General features: G+C 41.9%; 1 protein-coding gene across 1 annotated transcript in view; it reads left to right on the top strand.

The window, feature by feature from the left end:
• The window catches only part of EXOC4 (exocyst complex component 4), a 572,497-nt gene that overhangs the window by 434,362 nt on the left and 115,529 nt on the right, over positions 1 to 22,606 (top strand). The window contains exon 11 of the mRNA XM_061638085.1: positions 18,170 to 18,389. Coding sequence (XP_061494069.1) covers positions 18,170 to 18,389 — 220 coding nt within the window. The remainder of the gene's footprint in view (positions 1 to 18,169; positions 18,390 to 22,606) is intronic.

The following is a 22,606-nucleotide window of genomic DNA, read 5'->3' as shown; positions in this document are numbered from 1 at the left end:
AGAGATCAAGACAACTCTGGAAAAATGCTAATAAAACTGAATATGATTGCTATATTTGGAAATGTTTGCTATGCATTTGGATACTACTTAAGATATCATAACCAGCTTTTGCATGATGGCTCCTGAGATCAAGGAGTTTTTGGCTATATTTGGATACAACTGGATGCCAGTTTCAATCAAGATGGCAGACTGAACCTTTCAAAACTTCACTGATTTTCACCACTGTTTTCAAAATTTCACTGGTTTTTTTGGTTTCTTAGAATTCCCCAAAAAACACTGGGTACAACACTGCTTCAGAAGAAAATCACCCTGTGCTTGATTACAGCAACACCTTTGATTGTGTAGATCATGAAAAACTATGGAATGCTTTAAAAGAAATGGGGGTGCTACAGCATCTGATTGGCCACTGTGAGAACAGGATGCTGGACTAGATGGGCCACTGGCCTGATCCAGCAGGCTCTTCTTATGTTCTTATGATTGTCCTGATGTGCAACCTATACTCTGGACAAGAGGCTACTGTAAGGACAGAATATGGAGAAACCGATTGGTTCCCCATCGGAAAGGGTGTGAGACGGGTGTATTTTATCACCCTATTTGTTTAATCTGTACGCAGAACATATCATATAGAAAGCAGGATTGGACCAAGATGAAGGAGGTGTGAAAATTGGAGGGAGAAATATCAATAATTTAAGATATGCAGATGATACCATACTCTTAGCAGAAACCAGTAATGATTTGAAACGAATGCTGATGAAAGTTAAAGAGGAAAGCACAAAAGCAGGACTACAGTTGAACGCCAAGAAGACTAAAGTGATGACAACAGAAGATTTATGTAACTTTACATTTGACAATGAGGACATTGAACTTGTCAAGGATTATCAATACCTCAGCACAGTCATTAACCAAAATGGAGACAATAGTCAAGAAATCAGAAGAAGGCTAGGACTGGGTAGGGCAGCTATGAGAGAACTAGAAAAAGTCCTCAAATGCAAAGATTATCATTGAACACTAAAGTATGGATGTGAAAGTTGGACAGTGAAAAAAAGTGGATAAGAGAAAAATCAACTGATTTGAAATGTGGTGTTGGAGGGGAGCTTTGCAGATACCATGGACTGTGAAAAAGACAAATAATTGGGTGTTAGAACAAATTAAACCCGAACTATCACTAGAAGCTAAAATGATGAAACTGAGGTTATCATACTTTGGACACACAATGAGAAGACATAATTCACTAGAAAAGACAATAACGCTGGGGAAAACAAGGGAATAGAAAAGAGGAAGGCCAAACAAGAGATGGATTGATTCCTTAATGGAAGCCACAGACTTGAACTTACAAGATCTGAACAGGGTGGGTTATAACAGATGCTACTGGAGGTAGCTGATTCATAGGGTCATCATAAGTCATAATTGACATGAAGGCAAATAATTATTATATTATTATTTATTAAATTTATACCCCGCCTTATGGCCAAAAGGCCCTCAAGGCAGCTTACAAAAACACAAATATAGCAATACATACATCAATAAAATAATGCAATAACAAATAACATTATTAAAAGAAAAGAAAAAGACATTTAAATGAGTCACGAGAGAACCGCATTCAACCAGGTTTTTTATACTAGATATGCTCTGCTCTGGAGGTAGGACAGTCGCAATAACGACAAACAACACTGCTAGTAGTTTATATAATGCTTTTTCATTGTTCAGATTATTTCATATTCATTGCTTCAGTCTGCTTACAACACTCTTGGATGGTAGGTCAGTATTATTATCTCCATGTTGCAACCTGGGGTGAGATGGGGGCAGAAGCTAAGATATAATAGCTTGCCTAAGACCATCCTATGGGCTTGTAGCTGATGCTAGATTTGATCTGGGATTTTTCCAGCTTATACTCAAAGACAGTGTGCTATAGTATTTCTCCCGTGAAAATAAAAATATGTATATCATGTGAGTGTGCATATGCATGTACGCACACACACACGGATATGTGAGACACAGTATTCATGTTAGCATTCTTGACTTAGATTTCTGAAATGTTGCAAGTTCAAGGCTTCCTTGGTTTCAAATTCCCAATCCATCTCTAGTCAGTCCTACTGTAATTTTCAACCTAGGTGCATTGAGTTGCTTGCCAACTTGTTTATGTTTTTTGTTCATTCTGTAGCCCTTCTTTTCCTTCCTACAGGACCATGCATCACTCCTTGTTCTTTCTGAACAAGAAAAGTGGTATCACAAAAGAATCATCCTTGGTTCCTGCTGTTACAGCAGAATGCTCCTTCATCTCAGTACTGTCCTAGTCAGTCACCAGCATCACTTAGTATTAGGACTGGCCTTATTTAGGGAAAATCCCAGTTTTTCCTCCTTCAGAAATTAAACTACATGGGCGTAAGATTAGGTCAGAACTCCTTCTGTTGCAATTCCTAGACCTATTGCGGTCAAGATATGTGGTAGCACTGTGTGGACAGTTATTGTAGTAGGCCTGCTGAATGTGAGATTTGGGGCAGTTCTGCAGGCCAAGCTGAAGGCTGAAGGTACTGCCATAGAGACTGAATCAGAGCTGCAGTGCTTTGCACTGACTGGGCCAAGACATTGCTTCCCAAGCTGTGCTGTAAAGAAGATGCTGCAGAATGGATAGGGATCCTGTTTCTCTCCAGATGTTGCTGGACTACAGCTCCCATCGTCTCTGACCATTAGCCATGCTGGCTGGGGCCAGTGGGAGTTGGTGTCCAGCAACATAGGGAAATCCACATGTTCCCCATCCTTGCTGTACATCCCACTACTTGTAAGAACACAGAGAAGGATCATGATGGATCAGATCAGAAGACCATGTGGTCTACAATTCTGCTTTCAGCAGTGGCCAGCCTTGGATTTCTTATTTTTTGCTTTATTACTCTTTCTTCCATGGGTCCCTTGTAGTGTGATGGGCCACTGTTACTTTCCTTTAATCAGCTTACACCTCTGTTGGATACTTATATGACTACTGTTTAACTGCTGCTGTTTTTTTGGATTTGGCCTGAGCTCTGTCTTAAATGCTTTGTTGCGTGCCTCCCCCAATCTCCGAGCTATGAGATTTCCGGGGTCCCTGCGCTCCTCCGGGATTTGGTTTCCTTTGAGGAAGAAGGTCAGCGGAGACTGCGGTGTCTTTATGAAATATGGTTTATTTATTTACACACATTCCAACTTGAGCTTAAGAATGGAGGGGTTCAGTGCATCAGCAGTCCAATATCCAGATTTTCCATCTGGGTTGCAGGAGGCACCCCAAATGCCATGGTGCAGAGAGCCAGTCTCTCTGCCTGCCTTCAGTCTCCAAGCATTCTCTAGACAAAACTCAAAACTACAAGCCTCTGCTGGACTCCAGGAAGGAGGGGGGATGCTCTCCTGAAGAGTTTCAATGACAAAAGGGTCTTCCTGGCCCATTCACCGTTGCTGGGCAACTGATAGGCCCATTATCTTACCTGGCCAATCTATTTGGTTAACAAAGGAGAGACTCATCTGACCAGCAGAGTGAGTTTCTGTCCCCAAGGCATAGGATTCCAAATCAGAGGTTGGAAGGGGACCCACAGGAATCATCCATCCCAACCCCCATGCTCATAACAGCTCCATCAGTCTGATTTTGAAGAAACATACAAGGAGCCCCTCTGGTCATCATCATCAACTTTATTGGTTTAGCATGTGCCTCCTCCTAAGACATGCAATAAAATTTGATGACAACGCTTTCCTCCAGACTTTCCTAGATGAAAGGCCTGTTCAGTTGGAGCTGGATTGTGGGGCACAGCTGGTTGCTTTAGATGAGTTCCCCCCTCCTTCCTTAAAGCACAATATTGCTCCATGCCATGAGGCTTATTACTCCGCCAACCCAGTAATGAGTCTGATTAAGGTTCAAATAGTACTTGGCTCCGACATAGCCTAGCCTAAAGTGAAAGGTGGATTTCGGATTTGGTGCATGCCTGCTGTCGTTTATCTGTTTCACATACCTAAGCATCCAATGCAGTTCTTACAGAGCTAAGTGGTTCAGGAAAGGCTGGGAAGGGAAAGCACTCCCTGTGAAGGAAATAGTTTTGCTTGCAAAAGTAATGGGGATCAGGCTGCCCAGCTCACACCTGAAAATCTTGGTAGCTATGCCATGATTTATCTAGAGAGAAAAATATTAAGTGGAATCTTTTTTCCTTGGAGGAATTTGGTAGAGTAGGTTTTAGGGAAATGCGTGTATGCGCACACTTACTAGGATTTCCACTTTCCCACCTTCTCCAAATCATTTCGTCCCAGTTATTCAGCAGTGCTATATTAATAGATGATCATGTACATACAAAGATTTTAGTTGAAAAGTGTATCCCTACAAAGGTATGGGAGTGCATTCAGTGTGCAAAATGTGGTGAGAGAGGCATCTGGTGGTGGATTAAGCATGTTAAAAATGAAGTAGGCCTGAGGCCTCAATCTCTGTGCTGCGTTCTGTACTACACCAATTCTCATCGGGAGTTTTGTGCCTCTAAAATCACACTTTGTACTTATCTGACCATTTTTTCTTTAATTTTAAAATTTCTTTATTTAGTATTAATGCAAGGAGCCACATTCCTGCAGTTACAGTACAGAGTAGGGGAAATTCAGCAGTGACCAGCTGTCCACTTTTCAAAATGAAATGGATTACTAGCTGTCTTAAAATGAACAATAAACCTTGAAAAACAATCTGGTCACTCATGTATTCATTTTTGTATCTCCTGCCCTGGGCAAGTTCCTGTTCTCCTGAGATGGGCAGGGATGCTCATGTCGGTGATATTGTTGGATATTTTATATGTATTTTCTAGGATGGGGTGAAAAATGAAATGGACTGCCTTCAAGTTGATTCTGACTTATGGCAACCCTATGAATACGGTTTTCATGGTAAGCGGTACTCAGAGGTGGTTTACCATTGCCTTCCTCTGAGGCTGAGAGGCAGTGACTGGCCCAAGGTCACCCAGTGAGCTGCATGGCTGTGTGGGGATTCGAACCCTGGTCTCCCAGGTCGTAGTCCAACACTCTAACCACTACCCCATTCCAAATGGAAATGGGTGAAGTTCTAATCAAGGCTGACCTTCTCACGTAGCAACCTACAGGCAGCAGTTTCTGATATTGCCATTTTCCTGCCACCAAGATTTAAAAAACAGAACTCTAGTCCAAGAGCAAAGGGGGTATCATTCTGTTTCAGATGTGAACATGTCTAAGACTAGCATTGCTTCCAGTTTTGTGATGCATCATAAAGTTGAATCTAACACTGGAGTATACCCTTAATGTAGACTTCCTTAGCTGCTAGAATACTAATTTTCTTGCTTTGGTGCCAGATTTTCTGAAAATTATAGAATTTCAGAGATGGCTTTCAGTGCCTTGCAAGAAAAATCTATAGATTTTTTTATGTATATATATGATATATATATATATATATATATATATATATATATGTATATATCTATATCTATAATATATATATCTATAATATATATATATATTATATAATATATATATATATATAATTTATAAAAAAATCTGTACATTTTTCTTGCAAGGCACTGAAAGCCATCTCTGAAATTCTATAATTTTCAGAAAATCTGGCACCAAAGCAAGAAAATATATATATTATATATATATAAAGAACGATGCACTTTCCATCTTTTAAATGCAGTCCCACAAATGTTTTAATGCTCCTTGCCTGCCACTTTAATTCTCCTCTCTTCAGAAGTACTTCAGAATAATTGCAGATTCAGCTGCTCCCTCTTTCTCTGGCCTCTGTTCAGAGATGTAACTCAGGGCTGTTTCTAGTTAATTTTTTTTTTAATTTCACTGGAGTTCAGATGTGTGGAGTGTGCAACGATGGCTGCAGATAAAGCTATTGTGCCTAATTCTGACTGTGACCACCTCTGGAGCAGAGTTTGCTCTGAACTCCTACGTCTCTTTGGTCCAGTAGGAATCAAGTTAAAAAGACACAACAGTGACAGCATTGCATCATCACACAGAGAATCCTCAGCTTGTTCCACTTATTAGTCAAATAAGACAGTCAGATATGAAGCTCCTTTGGCCAAAGGATTTGCTTCTGTGAAAAACGTTGTAAATTGGATGAAGTTCTTCCTTTTTTCAGATCAAAGAAACAGAGTTGTAGGTCCCTTAAGAAATCCCTCCTCCCTCCAGGGAAATTTGTATCTCTCAAAAGAGAGACAATTTGGCTTGAGAACATTGCATCAATGACACAGTGATTCTAGCTAAAGTCAGTGGGTGAACACTGCTTGGATGACGTGGAGAAGAGATGCATGATGGTGCCAATGCTGCAGGCTGGGATGTGGGTTGGAGGCCTTCACATGTAGTGCAACAGGCAGGGCACAGTGTTTTGCTACCTCTCTGGCATTTAACCCACTATTTTCTATTCTTGTTAATAAGCTGTCAGTTACAAAAGTAAGCAGCAATCTTCCTTCCTCAGTCCCAGATGTGTGGCCGTGAGTTGAGAGGGGAGCACAGAGGGCACTGGTATACTGGACACAGATTTTGCACCTGCCCTCTGGCATTTGCCCTCTGGAGTTTTCAGACGATGAACATCTGATTGCATTGATTTCTGCGCTCCCGTGCTGCGCATAAGCGGCTTATCAGTCAGTTGAACGATAATGAAAGATCTTGCCATCTGTCTGCTTTATTTAATGGAGTGTCAGCACATCCCAAATAGGAAATAATTGAATTGACAGACACACAGTCAGTTATTAGAGTGTTTGTTATCTGATTAGGAAAGAGGGGCATGAAATGGAAAGGGGGAGTAGCAGGCAGGGGAGCTGAGAGCGGTAATTGAGTTGATCTGATAATATCTGACACTGCAGGCATGGGTGGCCCACCATGGCGATATTTGCCATTTGAAAGTTCGCCAGCCATGTTGAGTTTGTGCAGTTTCCATTTCTTCTTAATGCACTGAGGAAGAATTTTGCTTGGGCCATATTTTTAAGGAACTGACTCTCATTTGCACCTCCTGGACTAATACATCAGTTGGAACATAATTATCCTTCAGATTTTGCACTTCCCATTTTTTGCTTCAAAAAGCATATACAAATTTATATATTTATTTATTTATTTATTTTAGGATACATGCACAAATTTAGATACAGTAAATACATATTTTGCGATAAAATATGTTTTATCGTTAGATACGGATTTTTGTACAGTTATAGAAATGGGATAAAACAGATTTAAGAAGAGGGATGTTGGAGAATTCCGGACGCACCAGGAACAGTAATAGCCAATGTTTGCTGATTCGTCCCATGTCCAGAACGAAAATCAATCCAACGAATTTGATCGGTATTCACTTTCAGTTCCTACTTTCAGTCCATTAATGTTATGTAACTGATTATATCCCCCCCCCCATTTGCGTTGTGTTTCCTTTGCATTGAAATGAATGGCATGGGATAAAGTAATGACAATGCAATTTATTTAATTAATTAGGCACATTACATAAGTTACGCAATTTCACCCCAACAGACAGTGAGACAAATAACGTAATGTTTGGTGCAAGACAAACTGCAGCAGAACACAAACAGTGACGGATACAGGGTGGAAGAGAAAACGATGCCTTCTTACTGGAAACAGCTGATCTGTCCATCCTTGGATGCTATAAATGTTGTTATAGTGCATTCTGATTGAAGGTCAGTTGCGTAAAGATGACTCCCATCTGTAAAGTTGTTGCTGTATCTGACAGATTAAAATTAAAATTTTAATAGAACAAGTGACAGATTAGGAAATGAAGCAAAGCAGATTCAAGGGAAAGAGTGGTGCACGGTTTTGACTGCAACTTTTCAGATGATGGGCATTACTTCACAAGCATAACTGACTTTCCAAGTCAGTCCGATACTGGGTGTGACTTATGAGCTGTCACTCATCGCCCTGAATGAACTATCTCAGGGAGAACTATGAAGCACAAGTTCAATGCTGTTGAGCAGAGGGGTGGATTCTTTATTATCACTTATTTATTTTTTCTTCCCTTTGACAAATGCATTTGTTACATGGTTCTTTGTGTTAAATTTACTCAGTTATACTCTGTTAAAAGTAAGGGGAAAAGCAACTAAGGCTTAAAAATAATGGTTTTAAAAAGGCATTAGAGATATGATCACACGTATGCAAAAAAAAACCCTCTCTTTGTTGTGCTTCTATATAGTGCTAATGCAGTGCAGTTGTGCAACACACAAATGTGGAGGTGGGAAGTGAATTGGGAATTGGGTACAATCAGAGGCATGGCTGTCTCTTCCCAGAGTGGAACAATAGTGTGGTTTCTAATCCATGGAAAAGGTTCTTATTGCACAGCAAATTTGCCAGGTTTCTCCAGAAACCTCATCGTTGTTTATTTGTATGCTGCCTTTCCATTGTAAACCATGCTCAGGACAGCTCACAACATCAAAAAGTTTTACATAATTCACTAACAAATGCAAGACATAACAAAATTTTAAGACATCTGTAAATTAATAAAAAAATCTCATATTAATAACTTCACAATAAAATTAAGTAGTCCACTGATAATTCATAATAAGGTCCAACAATAAAAACTCCAGATTAACAGCAAAAACATTCCAATGGGGTTAAATAACTAGAGCACAAATAATTTCTTCTTAAGTGACATTACTGACAAGAACTTAGCTTGGGAAAAGTTAGAACTCTACAAGATCCATTTGATCCTACTTGCAGATTTATCATAGGCATCTGGTTGACCACTGAGAACAAGATGCTCAAGTAGATGGGCCAATGGCAGACTCTTCTTATGCTGTTATGGTAACATCATTCATTCATTCAATTTAATATCCAGTCCTTTCTTTTGAAGGAGCCCAGTGTAGCAAACGTGTCTGTCTGTCTGTTAATCTAATCTAGTCTCATCTCATCTCATCTCATCTGCTCTAATCTAATATGTCAGTCATAGAATCATAGAATAGTAGAGTTGGAAGGGGCCTATAAGGCCATCAAGTCCAACCCCCTGCTCAATGCAGGAATCCAAATCAAAGCATGCCTAACAGATGGCTGTCCAGCTGCCTCTTGAAGGCCTCCAGTGCTGGAGAGCCCACTACCTCTAGGTAATTGGTTCCATTGTCATATGGCAATGGTTAGGAAGTTTTTCTTGATGTTCAGTCGAAATCTGGCTTCCTGCAACATGAGCCCATTATTCCATGTCCTGCACTCTGGGGCGATCAAGAAGAGATCCCAGCACTCCTCTGTGTGACAACCTTTCACGTACTTGAAGAGTGCTATCATATCTCCCCTCAGTCTTCTCTTCCCCAGGCTAAACATGCCCTGTTCTTTCAGTCTCTCCTCATAGGGCTTTGTTTCCAGTCCCCTGATTAGCCTTGTTGCCCTCCTCTGAACCTGTTCCGGTTTGTCTGCATCTTTCTTGAAGTGAGGAGACCAGAACGGGACGCAGTATTCAAGATGAGGCCTAACCAGTACTGAATCGAGGGGAACTAGTACTTCACGCGATTTGGAAACTATACTTCTGTTAATGCAGCCTAATATAGCATTTGCCTTTTTTGCAGCCACATGACACTGTTGGCTCATATTCAGCTTGTGATCAACGACAAGTTCCTTCTCACATGTCGTACTGCTAAGCCAAATATCCCCCATCTTATAACTGTGCATTTGGTTTCTTTTTCCTAAGTGTAGAACTTTGCATTTATCCCTGTTGAATTTCATTCTGTTGTTTTCAGCCCAATGCTCCAGCCTATCAAGGTCCCTTTGAATTTTGTTTCTGTCTGTGAGCATGACAATCAATGCAACCTAAAATGGCCTTGCTCTTTTTATTGGGTGGAACACTAGAGTAATTTCGAAGGAATCTAGAAAAATTTCAAAAAGGCTATCACAATTTCTCAGAGTTAGGGGCACGGTACATCCCAGGGTGGGGTAGAACCGCTGCATCTCACAATCAGCTCGTGTGTACCATCTCTAACCATGCCAGTTATCCTTCATGTTAAAGCTGTGTATGTGTATGGTTAATCAAAGATTTACTAAATGTTGGAAGCCATCCAAGAAAGATCCAGTGTATTTTAGTCCCATTAACATGGGGAATATTTTGCTCTGCGTGGGACTATGTTTTTTTCTTGTTGTGTGCTTGCTGTCTTAGAAGTTGTGTGATGACAGTTTGTATCTTTAAAAACCTCAGTGATCCAAAGTACTTGAGTTTAGTTACTACTCAGTTTAGCTAGAATTGCCATCTCATGTTGCTCCCCAGACACCATTTTAGTTTTATGCACTACAATGGCTTATTGTAGCTAATAACATGATAGCTCAGCACTCCCCTGGTCAAAGGGAAAGGCTGCAGTTAGAGATTTGTCTAGAAAGAGAGATGAATTCTGCTACAGGGGCTGCCTGGACACATTGCGCGACCGCAGCTGTTGGGTTTATTCTGCAATGTTTCTTTAAAGTGACTCCTGGAAATGCAACTCAGGCTCCTCAGATTGGCAGCTTTCATTTGACATGCTGGTCTTTGAATTCCTCCACCGCTCCCTGAGCCTTTCTCAAACCAACCAAGCTTTCCCTTGCTGCGTCTTCCTCTGTTGGCCCCTGGACTCTTTTCCATATGCAGGACACCTGAGAAAAGTGCCGCTAACAAAATGTGAAGTATGGATTTAATTAACAAGCAACCACTGGATTAAACCAGAAAACAACAGCAACAGAAAGAAAGCACAAATACATACTGACTTCCCAATGAATTAAATGTACCCAAAATAATGTGTTCTCGTGATATAAAAATATCCTTCCATGAAGAAAATGGCCTCTGAAAATTCAAAGTAGCTTCAAAATCGGTTTGAAGGGAGAGAGATTCAGAAGTTCAGGATATAAACTTTACCTTCAAAGTGTTAGATTTGTCAGAGCATCTAGCTCAAACCTCTGTTTCAGATAAATCTTCCCCAGAAGCATGTGAACAAGCATATTATCAAGCATAGCATTATACTCATTATCAGTCCCTGACACCTCTCTCTCCTGTCTAATGTAGATTGTAAGCGTTCTGAGTCCCTTCTATGTTCTGTCTGCCACCCAGCATACTGTTGGAGCCATTTAAATTGCCGGTGGCTTTGTGTTGGAGACTCTGTGTGGATAGGTGTTAGATGTGGACCAGAAAGAAAGTGCTGCAGGTCAGTGGTAGAGCACCCATTCTGCATGCAGAAGGTTCCAGGTTCATTCCCCACCATCTCCAGATAGAACTGGGATTGCCCCCTGTCTGAAAGCTGCTTAGCCATGAAGCTCTCTCTCTTGGTGGCCTTGGATAAGTTGGTTGCTGTTGTCCTAGCTACCTGACAGGATAGTTGTGAGGATGCATAGTATGTACTCTGCCCCAAGTACCTTGGGGGAAAGGTTGGATATATCCATCATGGCTGGATGGCAGAGTAGTAACGCCTTCTGGCACCTTCTTTCAGACATTGTATGGTATACATGGATGCCAGCTCTTGCACAACAGCCCAGGTTGGTTGGTTGCATAGATGTTCTTCCTTCAGGTAACCCCAGTCTTGAATTCAGGGAATTGTTGGTTTTCTTTGAGTCTTATCACTTTTTGGTGGGAGGTTGAATAAAATAAGAGCTGCTAAAGAGGAGTGTGAGTTTGGGCAAGCAGGGGGAGGATTTGGAAGCATTCAACAGAGGCAGGACGGCTTATCTTTCCATACAGTGAAATATTTGTCACCAGCTTGTTCTTAAAAGCAATATCTGTTCTGTAGTAAGGGATAATGCTGTAGCTCAATTCCCTGGTGTCTCATTTTCTTCTGAATTTCTCCTTTTAGTACCTCCTCATTGAATGTTTCTTCAGTAGCAAATGATCCCTGGCACATCCAGTTAGGTAGAATGCTTTACGTTCATCATATTATATGTATTAAGGAATGTGCATGACTAATTGTCAATATCCTCTGTCACTTCCAGAGCTTCAGTGAGATATTTTTTTTATGCAAAGAAAGGGGTGGGTGGGAGGCTGCAGGAGACAATGTAGGAATGCAATGAGAAAGCAGCTTTCATCAAATCAGTTTTGCCAAAATGCAGGGCCCACCTGAAATGGCTTCTGTATTTTGGAAGAGAAAGAGAGCAAGATGGTGTTTTCATTGTATACAAAGAAGACTATTAAACTTTAGTGCTGCCTGGAAGGTTAATAGTCATTATAAAATGCTTAGATCAGTACTGGGCTCAGCTGCAGCTATACAGGTGCCATGAGTTGAGAGAATATTTTAAAGATATGCCAAAGACTATAGCAAAGTCCCAAAAGCAACATCCTAGATATTCTGGCCTTGTAAATCCTCTCAGTCCTGGATTATTATTCTGAAGAAATAACTTCTGTCTACCCAGCCACAGAATTCCCAAGTGTTTCATTTCCCACACAACCTTGAAGGATCTAGGGGAATTTTAAACTCTTATCTGCCATAGACAATAGTTCCATTTTTGTTTGCATGATCATATAGCTCTTGGGTTTGTAAGTAACTCGAAGGCTGAAGTGAGTTCAAGGGGTTTATGCCAGGATAATGGATAGTATGAATGGGCCCTTGATTAAGATCTTTTATCTGGAATTGTTAGTACTAAGTAGAAAGAGCCCCTAGACCCATTCACCCATTATAGTTTCCATCCAGAGGATGACTTTCAAAGATATTAATGTGGAAGCCTGAATAACAGAATCTCCTATGCATCTTTCTAACAGCTGTAAGACAGAAAAGCCTCCCCCAAACAGTGCTCACTCGTCCCAGGCATGGGACCAGGCCAATTAGTTGGGAAAGGGCAGGAGATCCCATATGTACTGTAGGAACTCTTAAGGGCTAGGGATCCCAGGAAACCAAAATGGTAGAGAGGAATTCCAGAGAGCTTCTCCAAACATCGACTAATTTGAGTCGACAGAGGCCCCTTTTACACATGCTGCATAGCAGATGATTCCTGTGCTGTGATCCCAGGGGCATGAAGGCATTTGACGCTGCAACCTAACTGAAGCTAAGCAGGCCTGGGCCTGGTCAGTGCCTGGAAGGACTTTCCTTGGGGAACCGCAGGCATCAGGCCTTGAGTTCCGTCATAACATGTAGGTGGGATATGAAATAAAAATGTTTGTGCTTGTAAGTTGTTTTAAATAGTTCTTAAGGATGTATTTTGCATTGTTGTAACCCACCCTGGAATCTGAGGGCAAAGGGTAGGTGGTGGTGATGGTTGTTGTTGTATAACAACAACAACAACAATAATGGTCTGGAGGAGGCCAATGTAAGTGGCCACATCAATGTGGTTCTGATATTCAGTCATATATGGTAGTGTGTGTTGGATAATATCATTGGGAAACAGCTACTGTACTGTGTGTGAATGGGGCCTCAGGAAGGATTCTCTGCTTCCCTGACAACCGCTTTCAGTTTTACAGAGATGTCTCCTTAACTCTGTAAGAATCATGACCAGGAAGGAGAGGTGGGATGTAGTCAGGCAGGCAGAGGAAACAAAATCAAAATGCAGCCCAGCGTAGCCTGGAAGCTGTTACCATACATTTAAAGCATGTTGAACACACCTTCAAAGCACATGACTTCCCCCAAAGATAAATATTCCAAAGGATGCCAAGGCTTGGTGGAAGACACTTTGAACATCCCTGGCCTCATAAAACCCAACTCTTTGACCAGGCTGGCAGCTATATCAAACCCATTTGTCCATGGGTGGAGGAGGGATTCTGTTATGGGGATTTAGCTCTTGAAATAAGATACATTGCAACTAAAAAGCAAAGGCTGATGTATACATTGCAAAAGATGACGATCATCTGTTTCTGTGTCAAATCCTTATTTATATTGCAGGCTAGCTAAGGCAATAAAGTTAGGAGTTAAAATTACTTTAGTTTTAGGAAACTATAAGTGTGTGTGTGTGTTGTCATTTGCAAAAAAAGAAGAAAAAGACAAACTTGATTTTACCTAAAGTGCTTTTCTGTCTAGAGGGACCGCTTAATTGTAGTCACAAATCACCTTGAATGCTTTCCTAGAAAGATAAAACAAGCTAAATTTGTATATCACTCGGCAAGCGCTTGCTTCTGAATTGGATATGAGATGGAGATTTCAGCTTTCCCTCCTGCTTCTTTAGGGCTCCCACCCAGATCTTATTTGTTTCTGTTCAGACATTTCATAGCAGTATGGGAACAGGCAAATTGATCTCTTTCTCTCTCTCCCTCCCCCTCCCCCGTTTTGGTTCATTAAGTTTTTGGGCTCTCTCCCCTCCCTCAGGACATCAGTCCAGCAAACCAGAGATGCACCTTGCTTTGCATATTGATTTGCACAAAATCTCCTTAGCATTTTACAAGAAAGAGCACTGCGGTTGTTATGTTAAATAAGTGTAATTACCATGCGTTAGGGGAATTTTCCATCCTTGACTTGCCACATGACTTGCTCTCTCACACTGAGAAAATACACCCCACAGGTTTTTGGTTTTTTTTAACCTTTATGTTTTTTGAGCAGAGTCTGATTCCCTTGTAAATTTACATCTGGATGGTTCTTTTCTTGATGAAATGGTTTAAGTGAAATTACCTGCATAGACTTCCATCACATTGGACCCATTCGACCATGTGCAGGATATGTCAGCCGCATGTTGCCCCCTGCCAAGGAATTGATAAACACTTTAGTTTTGTGGCCTTCTTGCTTCCAGGCAGGGATGGGCTCTTCTGATCCGTGCCAGGCCCTGCCTCAACCATCATATCCAAGGAAGTAATCCCAGTTCCCATGGACAGAAAAAGAAAATAAACCCTCTCTGTCTGACTGTGCCAGTTTAGGCTCAGACTACATGTTATGCTTGGGCAGAGTTCTGTGGTTCTTTTTTCCACACTGGTTTTTTTAAAAATCACAGTCAACCAGGCCAGGCTGTGAGTCTTTACTGAGGAAGGGAGTGGGTGTGTGGGAAGAGGCTTAACACCTTCCCATCTGGCAGTCTTTCAGTTCAACATGGTCCTTCCCACGCTGATTTTTTTTACCTGTGGAAAGATACAGGCTCCCTGTATATCTCACATATTTTCCCTGTTTGCAGATGAAAAAGCAGGTTGTAGAGGGCACTTTTGAGGTGAAAAACTACCAGCTGGGAAAGGGTTAAGCATTATCTCCTTGCATACCAGACTCATAGCCTGTCTAGGCAGATTTTGTTTTTTAAATATGGAGGACTCAGTTGTGGAACTCCACATAACGTGTAGGTTCAGTTTTCGAGGCCTGGCTAATGACATGTTTAGGGCTGAAATTTGCATTGGGACTGAAGATATTGTACCAGTGACATAACCAGTCAGCTACTGGGAATGTCTCTTTTTGCTGTGACTAAGGGCATCTAGAACAGCCCTAGTCTTGGCTATTTTGGATCCGCATAGGATCCTGGCTGAGGCTGCATTACAGAAAGATCCCGATTCTTGAAAGTCAAAGCGCTGTAGGATAGGGTTTGTCTAGATGCCTTTTGCTTCACTCAGCTACAAAGCTCACTGGATTGACAATAGGTCAGTCATACTCTCTCAGCCTAACCCAATCTCATAAGGCTGTGGTGGGGAAGGCTGGATGAAGTATCATAATGCAATAACAGATGCTTTTGTTCCACGCACTGCAGATATTTTAATCAATCATAGAATCATAGTGTTGGAAGGGGCGTTGTAGGCCATCGAGTCCAACCCCCTGCTCACAGCAGGAAATCCACAGCTAGAGCATCTCCCGCAGATAGCTGTCCAGCCTCTGCTTGAAGACATCCAGTGAAGGGGATCCCACCACCTCCCTAGGCAGTCGGTTCCATTGCCGAACTTCCCTTACTGTCAAGAAGTTCCTTCTAATGTCCAGTCTGAATCTATGCTCCTGCAACTTAAAACCATTAGACCTAGTCCTACCCTCTGGGGCAGCAGAGAACAAATCTGTACCCTCCTCTATGTGACAGCCCTTCAGGTACTTAAAGAGTGCAATCATGTCACCCCTCAGCCTTCTCTTCACCAGACTGAACATGCCAAGTTCCTTCAACCTTTCCTCATGTGTAGACTTCTCTTTGATTCTCTCTATTATTAGCTTGTAGGGTTGTTTGGTTAAGAGGAACAGAGTTGAGCCAGCCAGCTTTGGGGGTCCCACACTGTATGAGTATGGTGTTCCTGTTTTGATCCTCCTCTCACATACCCTGAAGCTGTCTGGGCTGGAGGTTGCTGATAGACTCTGATGTGGTTGTCTTGGGAGGCTGAGAGCAGGGGTTCCCAAACTGAGGGTGGTCTGTGTGCTTTGTTTAGATGGTCCATAGCATATCTGTAAAAATACAATTAAAAATCATAACAGCATCTCACACAGTGCACTACAATTGCTTCAACAGGCAGAAAAGATCATTCCGTGGTCCACCAAGACCCTCAGCAATTTTCAGGTGGTCCATGGGGGAAAAGGTTCGAGAACCACTGGCCTAGAGGGGCTTATTCAAGGGGTTACTAGAACAGTGGAAACTCTCTCATGCCGGTTTGGGGAAGGGGGACCAATAGCTGGGGCATTGAAAGGTTGTGTGTGACGGCTCTGTATTGCTTTCCTCATGCCAAATCTCATTGTAGTATGATTGCAGAGGACACATATTCCAGGTAGAGCTCTATGATTTTTATACAATGGGTGGGACATCATTGATTCCATTTTACCGGCAGAGAAACTGTGGCATAGCTTCCATAGACCTGATGCAGATTTCAGTACAATAATTCTTACAGAATTTGGTATCTGGTTTTGACATTATGCTTCTGTCTCTTTTGGCCTTTTTTAAAAAATCATTTCTTGCTTTATTCATTGTAATTGTTATTAATCATGTGTTAGTCATCATTTGTTATTCGTTGAAGAATAAGAACTTTAATGAATAAAATAAATAACAAGGGAGTTGTACCAGTTAGGTTCAGGATTATTAATGGAAAAGACAGGTGTAGCACAAAATGGTTAAGGTGGGGCACATTTGCAAATGCAAGGGATGCTTTTGAGCGTTGACCTTCACTGTACAGGATTTTTCAGGAGCCAGGATGTCTTAAAACAAAGGGGTATCCGTTATTTTAATGCAGACAGGTGCTTTTTCAGTCTGAAAGCCATATTACCCTGAGATCAAGCTTCCTGGGCTGCTAGTGGTGAGGCACATGCCAACTCCCTCCCTCCCTCCCTCCCTCCCTCCCTCCCTCCCTCCCTCCCTCTCTCTCTCTCTCTCTCTCTCTCTCTCTCTCTCTCTCTCTCTCTCTCTCTCTCTCTCTCTCTCATATATATATGGGTAGTATCTGCTGTATGTGTACCAGTCCTTTGACTCTCCGCCCCATTTTCAATTTTATTTATTTATTGAACATTCTGACACATCTGTTTACTTTGGCCTTCTTTAGAAGTGTTCTTACTGCAGTGATAGTTTTACTTGTATCTTGTCATTGGAGTTGAACATTTTGGGGTTGTTGTTTTATTATTTATTGCCAGCTTTTATTTATTGTGTGCTTTGCCCTGTTACATTTTGTCTTGCAAAATATGTTGAGACCACTTTAGTCCTTAAAGGTGACATAAAAGTATTTTAAATAAAAATTAATTAATTCAACATGCGTGGGGCAACAGTTGGCACACATAGAGCACATGGATAATACAGACATGCTGACTTATAATGCGCCCGAGACGTACACCAGCAGCCTCTCTCTACCCCACCTCCCAGCAATTAGGCTTGGAGAACACCCGTTAGCTTCTCTCCAAGCCTAATTGCTAGAGAGAAAGATGATCTTAATGGAAATTACAGCCAGGGAGGGGAAGGCTTACCCTTTCCTCCTCAGTTGCACTCTCTACAAAGGTTCCCTCCTCCCCACCCAGCAGTTAGGCTTTGAAGACAGCTTCCCATTGGCTTTAGTGGAGGATTGGGGGCATCCAGGCCTGAAAGTTGCTTCCTGTTGTCTCCAATGGGAGGCTGTTTTCAAGCCCAGTTGTTTCATGGGGGTGGGGCAATAAGGAAAACGCCCCCTGCTGCGATAGGCCACATCTGGCCCACTTTCTGGTAGTTCCCCAGGCCTGTTTTCATGGGAGCCATACAAATAATATGCTTTTAAAAATATATAAATGAACACCTATCAATAGTCATTGGAAGGGAGGAAGTCATTTCTGAAAAACAAAGAAGGATTTTTCTCTCTCCCTCTTTTATGAAATGTCTGGAAATCATTAGCTTAAGTCTGGTTCCATTTGACTTGGGAAACATAGTAACCACGGGTTTCCCCTCATTTGCTGTATTTCAGATTTATTCAAGAGACTGAGCATGCTTTGGGACTCAGCCCAACTAAGCAGTGCCCACTCCGGGAATTCCTCACCATGTACATCAAGAACATCTTCTTGAGCCAAGTCCTGGGAGAAATCAACAAGGAAATAGAAGGGGTCACCAAGATAACTGACCCACTGAAGATACTGGCCAATGCAGACACCATGAAGATGCTGGGGGCACAGAGGCCTCTCTTGCAGGTAACAATGCTGAGCTGAAGGAGGCTTTCCCACTTGGACGCTGGGGAGTCCTCAGGGGAAGGAATGACAACTGTGGAGAAAACAGGTTGAAGGCACCTTGCTGTGCACCATCTTCATTTTGAATGCACCGATGGCATGGCTTTCATGTCTACCTGCCAGAATTCCAACTCTTGGTGGTAGAGCCGCCATCCCTTCCTTCCACACAGGGCCTAGTTTAGTATGTCATGCTGGTGCTTCATGCACAGGCTCATGCATGTGCATCAGCCTGATGTGCGAAGGCCCTGCTTTGTTTGAAGCCTCCCTTTGGAGTTTCTGAACTGCATGTAACTTTAGGCGCATGGTGGCACTGGAGGTCATGGGAATCGGATGGCTTTCCATAATCAAGGAAGAAAACTCTGCTATGTACCATTGCCATTCAGGTTGGATAGGAGAACAGAGGCAACTCTTGGGAAGCCTTGTCCGTATGGGGCTTTACATGATAAAACCAAAGTCTTTCTCTTTTCAAAGGAGGCAGCTTAACTCGCGCTAGCAGCTCCTCCCCTAAGCCAGCTGACTCATTTGAAATTCCATTTCTGACTATTTCCAAGTTACAAGACAATTATTGGACTTTTATCATCTCTTTAAGTGACCACACAAACAGAGCAAGTATCTGAACTTTTGGCATTTCCTAGCAGACTTTTTAAAAAAAATTAATTGGCTTACTATATAGAAAGGAAGCAGTTCAAGAAAAAAAATTCTTCCCAGTTTTTCTGCCTCCGTAAACAGTGTATGTAGCAACACAGCACAACGTTGAGAGGTGGTGTTTGTTGTGACCAGAGCCCCTTGGTTAAAAATGTCCTTTTTGTAAAAATAAATAAATAAATAAATAAGAGGCATAGCTTTTGTAGCAAAACCAAGAAAGAGTCTTGTTGCATCTTTAAAAACAAACATGTTTAGTATGGCATAAGCGTTCATGGGTTCATGACTGCTTTGTCAAATTCACAAAAGCCAAGGCTCGCTAACCTTATACATTCAGTCGGCACATTTGAATTCTGTCAGTGCTGAGGGTGCTAGTCACAAAATGGCTGCCATGGAGCATGGCCTAACATAAAATTAGAGCAAGTACAGCCATTGCTGCTTCTCCTCCCCCCCCCCGCACAGCCCCATGTTTATCATGGGGAGTCAGCTATGTCCTGCTCGTCCTGATTGTGGAGACACAGCTGTTAAAGGTGCAAGAACCCTGCTTTTGCTGAAGCTAGTCCTCAACCAAAGCCTAGGCTGCCATTCTGTACTAGGGTTGCCAGGTTCCTGGCCTGAGACTGATGCTATATCTTTAGGAGAAGAGAAAGTCAGCGAAGTGCAGGTGTTCTTGCAACACTGTAATGGCAAAAACCACAAGGTGGAATTCTCCCTTCCCCCTGCACAACTTTGAAAGATACAGAAGATCTCTTGGAGGCTGGGCCTGGCAACCAAGAGGTCTTCTGTATCTTTAAAAGTTGTGCAGGGGGAAGGGAGAATTCCACCTTGTGGTTTTCCCATTACAGTGTTGCAAGAACACCAGCACTTGGCTGACTTTCTCTTCTCCTAAAGATACAGGATCAGTCTCAGGGCAGGAACCTGGCAACCCTAATCTGTACCCACAGTACTCACTCGTTGGTTTAAAAACACTGACAGGCTGGAGCAACCAGGCCACCATTTTACAGAAATTGCTTAGAAGGGTATCGGCACATCTTGCTTCATAACCCTTTTTCTAGGCAGGCTGGAGGCTTGTTTTTTTAAAAAATGAAAGGTGAGTCTGGGGGCCCTGCCTAAAGTGTCAATGACAGCCTTTGCGAGCAACTCCCAGGCTTATATCATAGTAAATTTGTTAGCCTTTGAGGTAACACAGGCCTTTTGGTTGTTTTGGCCTTTTTGTGTACATGTTAGTAGGACAAGTTTCCAAAAGTGTTTCTTGGCTTGCAGGAAAGAATATTCACCTTTAAATAGAAAATGGCAACATATTAGAAAGGTTTTTATTCAGGTTTTTATTTAGCTGATAATACAGTGCCTCTTTGGAGTGTGTTCATACTAATTTAAAAAACCTTCTGTCTTATAAACTTGGTAAGAGTCCTGCTTTTCCTCCTTTACTTTCTCTAGTTAATTGCTCTTTTCTGACAATCTTGCCAGTCTCTGAAATAAGATCTCGTCTTTAGAGCTGCTGTGAATTCTGCATGACTGAAATGCCACACAATGGCAGGCATGGAAATCTGTGACTGGCATCCTAGGACTTTTTATATATAAACCATGTTTTTTGTCTTTATAACCAAAAAGAGCTATATGGAGTGGAAAGACCTGTGGGCAGACAGGGAAGGCTACAGAAGAGAACTGGTTGGTCCAGGCAGTTATTGGCCAAATAGATGAATTAAAATGGGTTGCATTGGCTTTTTTTCTCCAGGGATGGTTATGCATCAGTTTTTAGCCAAAGTATAACCTTTCCAAGGGATCTACACCCCAAGCCAGAACCCATGAGAGTCATCCAGATAATAGCCCAGTGCCATCCCTAGTGTGCTCATGCCATTGGTGGTGTACAGTCATCCACCCACAGGGTATTTTCTGAAGCTCCTGTTTCATGGGGCACTTTTCACTTCCTTCTCCCACCTGAGAGTTGCAGGAGATGTCCTTGAGATGGCTATATCTTGATGTAGTTTTTGGTTGTCCCAATGCTTGTTTAAAGTAGCTGTGATTCCAAGACGCCCTTGAGGGAAGCCTTCCTTTCAGATTGATCATGGTAGAATGTAAGCATTTTTGATGGAGGCATCATGAAAGTGGATAATCTAGTAAAACTCATTCTGAAGGCTGCCTGCACAGCTGCTTCTGCCATAATGAGTTGCTTACAATAATGAGGCCATTGCTGGGATTGGCCTTCTCTGTGGCTTCTGGGAGAGATCACTTGTGGCTCTCCCAAGAAAATACCGTTACCAGCCACAATGACATACTGTTCTCATCTTGTCAAATTACTGTACATTAATCAGATGGATGTTGGTGACAATGATGTTCAAATGGCCACCAATTGCTGCCAAGCGAGTTTTGTTGTTTAGTGCCGTAAACAAATGAGTTTTCTTTCAGGTCCATTTGCAGCCATAATCAGAAACTATTAGGCTGCAGTCATAGCCGATCAATTGTGCATTCCTTGCTTCTGAAGGGTGAACGTGACCTTTGAGACATGAGTGAAAATTCTGATCAATAAATAATGCTTTGTGCTATGTAGTGATTTTCAGTCTTATCAGAAGTGCTTTTTTATATATTTGCACGCACATACATGCATAAGCACACACAGACGCACCCTTTAAATTATTAGTGGCTAAACTGAGACACCAAGAGGTGGTAGTGGTGGTGGTGGTTTGTTCAGTAATCTTTATTAGGTTTTATAGAAACATGTAACCAGATACAATGGCAAGAAAAAAACAAAAAGAAATAAAACCAAATTTCCACAACCATATTTGATACTACAGAAGACATCACGTGGCCCATATAAGAAAGCCACATCCACACTGAAACCCCCCCCAACCTTTCCCATAAACCCCTCCCCTCCCTCCCCATTTACAGTGGCACTAGCCAACAAAATAGATGAGAAAATGTGCCAACCTTGGTTCCAATAAACAATAAAGATGATAGACAAGAGATATAACTGGAGAAATCATGGAACAGCAAAAATAAAGGGGAATTCCTTATGTGTCCCAAACATCAGTGTATTGTGGAGGTGGCCCGTGCCCAAACTCTCTATAGTTGACGTTACCATATCCTGAGGAATTTGTCTCTTTTTCCTGAGACATGTGCAACTCTCAATTTTGATGTTTTTCCATATAGGCTATGAATCATGCTTTTTGGTACCAATAAAAAATGGTCATGCCCTTAAGAGTCCGCCAATGTTTAGCCACTGTGAACCTGGCTAAGAGGTTGTTTTAAGAGTCAGGATAACCTGAATCCAATCATAGGCATAGCTTGAGGTCAACGCAAAGTGGAAGGCTAATTGAGAAATGCAGGCTTGTTTGGGGGTGTTATGCCTACATTTCCCCCTTTTGATCCCTGTTTGAATTCCCACAGCAACTGATAACATGAGAAGTATAAAAATAACACACTTAAAATCAACCATGCTCACTAGTTACTGCTAATTTACAAGTACTGTTTTGCTCTTTGAATTCGAGCAACAATGATTTGGTCAACTTCAGTGACTTTTTTTTGAGTTAGGTGCACTTTCT

The sequence above is a fragment of the Rhineura floridana genome, chromosome 8 (genome assembly GCF_030035675.1).
Source record: "Rhineura floridana isolate rRhiFlo1 chromosome 8, rRhiFlo1.hap2, whole genome shotgun sequence".
Classification (NCBI taxonomy): Eukaryota; Metazoa; Chordata; class Lepidosauria; order Squamata; family Rhineuridae; genus Rhineura; species Rhineura floridana.
Note: the sequence above shows the minus strand (reverse complement) of the source record. Positions and strands in the feature narration are given on the sequence as shown.